Genomic DNA, 4,117 nt, shown 5'->3' with positions numbered 1-4,117 from the left:
GCAAGTGTCTTGCGTCCAGTATGTGGCCAGGGAGGTCATGGACAGGGAGGGATTTCCATGGACTGTCGTCGGATTGTGACGATACTCTTGACTTGAGTATGTTGGCACGGTCGCGTGGCAGGCCACGTGGCCGCTGGCAGAAACCAGCCACAGAGGCAGCGATGCACCTACCATGTGCAAGGGCTGCAGCAGCTGCGGTTGTCGAGAGCCACAGCGTCACGACGGAGCGCTGTCTTTGACACGTTGGCCACAACGACAGAATTCACCGCTGCTGTCTCCGCTGCTGTCTCCATCGTCATGCAAGTGGACGGCAAGCCTCCCGTGAAGCTGACAAGGGCGTGACAATCACTTCGCTTGATCAATACTGCCACGGAATCAAGGCTGCAGTGGCTGGGTTTGGCACGAGCAAAGCACGCATGATGCCCAGGCTGTCACTAAGCGATACTTGATCAGCCTGCACTACCCAAAATGTGATGCATTTCAAGGAAGACAAGGGGCCGTCCTCAACTACTTCACGCAGTCGTACGACCCAGTCATCACAGCGAATGAGCTGGCGGAGGCTGTCTACAAGACCGGCGAAGGCAAGTGGAGCACCGACGAAGCCACGTTCTTCATCACGTTGCTCTCGATCCCGCCGCTATCTCTGCGCACGGTCGCCGCGGCCTACGTGGCCAAACACAGAGCAAACAACCAACCGGCCATCTTGTACCGCTTGAACGTGCTCTTGGACCCGATCGTCCCTACACCCCGAGAGAATGATGAGTAGTTCGCCAAGTATTGCTTTGGAAGCACACCAATTCAAGATGCGCACCCAAGCGGCGATACATCCAAGCTCGTCAATGGGATTTTCTCGCTGCATTGTATCGGGAAAGAGGGCAATTTTATGTATTGACGGGACCTACCACCTCCGTACCATTGTTTCAGCGCTTTAGCCGACTGGACCAAGTCGTAGCGAGCGTCCAGCACCCGTGTTTGAAGCGGTGTCAGCGTGACTTGTCCGGTGTACAGCACCGCCGCCGAAAATCCCGACAACTCTCATGTCGATGCATGACTTTACTGGGAACTTGTCGATGGGGTCCCAGTTCTTGGCACACATAAGCTGGTCTAGTAGCTGCAATCTTGTTTGCAGCAACTGTTTTCGAAGAGATCGGCATACGCCCATGTTCTTGGCCCACTCGTCGTCGACACGGAGCATGCCCTCATCTGCCGATTAGTTTTCAGAAGGCACCCATATTGTGCATAAACTGACCAGTTCGCCGTTGGCGAGAGCCATTGCGTCCGTATGAAGTTGGTCTGGTAGCGAGATCGTCTCGATCGGTGGAGAGCGATGACCTTGGCGTACATTCGCGCCCCAAACGAGATAGATTGCACTCCATCGCATCCGGGGCATGTGTCTCGAGCCAGTTGTAGGAAATCCTGGCAATTTCTCGCTCGCCCTTGCCGTGGCGAATGTCTCCGCGATGCCACGTGTCCACCCCTTCACCATCCGTTCGTAAACTCGTTCCACGAGCGTTCCAACACTTTATCGTACAAGTCAGCGCGGCCTCTCGTTGTCGTTGGATGTGTCGGCGCGCCAGCCCACGTGACCGTCTGGGCAGCGATGGCTTTCGCTGCGAGGGCGACGACATGGGACGCCGAGTTTGCATTAGAGCGAAGGACGGAATGATGGTCGTGCCAGGCGAGTGATGGTGGTTGACCCGTCGTGGGGTTGTAACCTGCCGACGAAAGCTGGCCTTGGTCACACACCAAGTGGAGCAATGTACACAAAGTCGGCACACCACCATGGCGGCTGCGGCCGCGCTGGCGCTTCGATCCATCCACGGCATTTTTCGTGACTGCCATCGTTCACGATGACCGCGGCGTACGAGTCACGACCACCCCCTTCCCTTGTGGCACAGCAACGAGAATGTGAAGGGGTGGCTGCAGTATCGTCAAGGCGAGTCTGATCAAGCACCTGCCCTTGCAATGCGAACACGTCGGCGTGGAGCTGCTTGCTTGTTCTAACCTTTGCCTGCAGCCTCGCACGTATTAATCAAATCCATCGAGCTCTAGACTTGATGAATCCTTGGCTCCTTCCCTCCAGCATTCCATCCTTTTCACGCGCAGTCCTTACACCAACACCCCACCCCATCACAATCTCGTCATCACGAGGTGGAGCATCGTCTTTGGCACCGTCTGGCTGCTTCTATCCAAGCTCGACATTCCTTCGAACCTTCCTTCAAGACCACATCCATTCTACAAGCGCAGCCAAGCGGTTGAGTCCATGCATCGACTTCTCAGTCGTCGCGATTGGCACCGTCGGGCGTGCGGGATGTGGGTACGAGCACGCTACCGCATTCGACGGTGGACGGTCCGTCTGCAAAAGGAGGAAGGGGCGGCCACGTCGAATAGGTCAAAGGCAACGGTTTGGTTAACTGGCCACAACAAGCAAGGCTCTAGATCGAGTGCTCGAGTACAATGAGCAGGAGCTTTTGGAAATCGCCGCCCGTTTCATCATGGATGCGGTCTCGAAGCGATTTGCCGTACTTGGCCTTGTACGCCGGGGCAACTTCTTTCAAAATCGACTGGTACCGCACGACGGCCGCGCCAAGGCCGTACTCGTCAGTCCCGATGCCCTTCATCGTGCGCTCAAATTGGTCAACGACTGTCTCGATCGGGTTCAAAATGATGTTCACGTGGTACATCAAGGCGCGCTCCGTGTGCCCCGTAAACTCCTTCTCGATGGCGCGGGCGAGGTTGTTCTTGTGCTTGGCCACGTACGCTGCGTCCACCGCACGCAAGAACTCGGGTGGGATCGACACCAACGCGTTGATGAATGCAGTCTCGTCCGTACCCCACTTCCCTTCGCCGGCCTTGTAAATGACTTCAGCCAATTCTTCTGCCTTGTGCTGGTTGTGGACGGCAGGGTCGTACGGTTGAGTGAGCGCGTTCAAGATGGCAAGGTAGTGTTTTTTCAGGTCGCCGCCAACGTCGTCGGCAACAGTCACAACCAAATCCTGGCCATACTTTTTGAAAAATGCCTTCTTCAAGATCGAGATCTCTTGGGATGTTCGACCTCCAAACACGGGGAACAACAAGTCTTCGTTCGTTCCCGCGCCCTTGGTGGCGTCACGGATGATGGTTGCTTCAGCGTCCGCCAAAGGCTGCGCCAACAGCAACAGCAATCGGCGATAGTCCCCCGACGTCTCGCTCGCGAGTTCGTCGACGAGCGACTTGCCATGGATTTGCGGGTAACGCACGCTGACGAGGTACCGCTCTGCCAACGTTCGCGCACCCAACGCGCGATTCAAGCGTCCTTCGTCCGTTCCAAACCCGGCAACCGCAGCCTTGATCTCGTGGCAGATATTATCAATCTCTGGGGTCGCGGCGTTAATGGCCACGCCTCGGTCGGCGTCACGGGCATGCTGCGAGTACACTTGCATTCCACCGGGAGAATTTGGAAATGCGCCGTACGTTCCGGAGGGGAAGAAGATCGCCTTTCACCTACGACGAAACACAAAAGGATACCATGCAATTTTAAAATACATCCAATACAACAATAAAGAGAGATAAAAATATTTGTAATTAAAATGGAATGGTCGTGACCCTCAACATCCTCCACGATTGCAGAGTTGTCTAGACGACGTTTGTGGGCTACCACTCGTTGAACTTGGTTGCCACGGCAATGCGCGTCCTTGGGTTCTCCTAATGAACTTTTCCATGGCTCGGAAACGTACCGTTGCCCCTCTTTGTCGACCAGTCCCAACCTCGCTGCAATGGGCATCTCATCGTGACTGTGTTCTCTGCAATCATGTACTCGGAACAGAATACATGCTTCTACGTTTAGTAGTCCTTTATCCTACTAGTAGTAGAGATGCAAAGGAATTAGTATGCCAATTCATGGAATCCTATATATTTTGATTGCCACATGTATGCACTTACACAGGTAACTCTTTTGTACGATTTACGTATCTTTGATCAACTTCGCGATTTCTACCATTGCAAGGTCGTCACGTCGAGCGAAGATATGATTATACAGATTTCCCCCGCATTAGGAGACAGTTGCACGAAATTATTTTTCAGGGGAATTTTGTCACGACGAGTATTTAGTTACGAGGTGGCGTGTTGATACCTGACA

At 54.3% G+C, this 4,117-nt stretch overlaps 2 protein-coding genes across 2 annotated transcripts; one reads left to right on the top strand and one right to left on the bottom strand.

Annotated features, from left to right (window-relative positions):
• Positions 1–297: 297 nt before the first annotated feature.
• Positions 298–766, top strand: H310_09545 (hypothetical protein; the record flags this gene model as incomplete). Its single annotated transcript, XM_008875641.1, has 2 exons — positions 298–321; positions 428–766. The coding sequence occupies 2 exons, from the start codon at positions 298–300 to the stop codon at positions 764–766; spliced, it is 363 nt and encodes a 120-aa protein (XP_008873863.1).
• A 1,622-nt stretch (positions 767–2,388) lies between these two features.
• H310_09544 (hypothetical protein) lies at positions 2,389–3,431 on the bottom strand. Its single transcript, XM_008875640.1, has one exon. The coding sequence runs from the start codon at positions 3,420–3,422 to the stop codon at positions 2,436–2,438; it is 987 nt and encodes a 328-aa protein (XP_008873862.1). The 5' UTR covers positions 3,423–3,431; the 3' UTR covers positions 2,389–2,435.
• Between the last annotated feature and the right edge of the window lie 686 nt (positions 3,432–4,117).

This window comes from Aphanomyces invadans (genome assembly GCF_000520115.1).
Source record: "Aphanomyces invadans strain NJM9701 unplaced genomic scaffold supercont1.21, whole genome shotgun sequence".
NCBI lineage: Eukaryota > Oomycota > Saprolegniomycetes > Saprolegniales > Verrucalvaceae > Aphanomyces > Aphanomyces invadans.
This window is presented reverse-complemented; position numbering and strand designations above follow the sequence as displayed.

What these genes read in the sequence shown, in the direction of transcription:
- H310_09544 (XM_008875640.1), bottom strand. Translation starts at nt 3,422, where the DNA reads ATGCAAGTGTACTCGCAGCATGCCCGTGACGCCGACCGAGGCGTGGCC.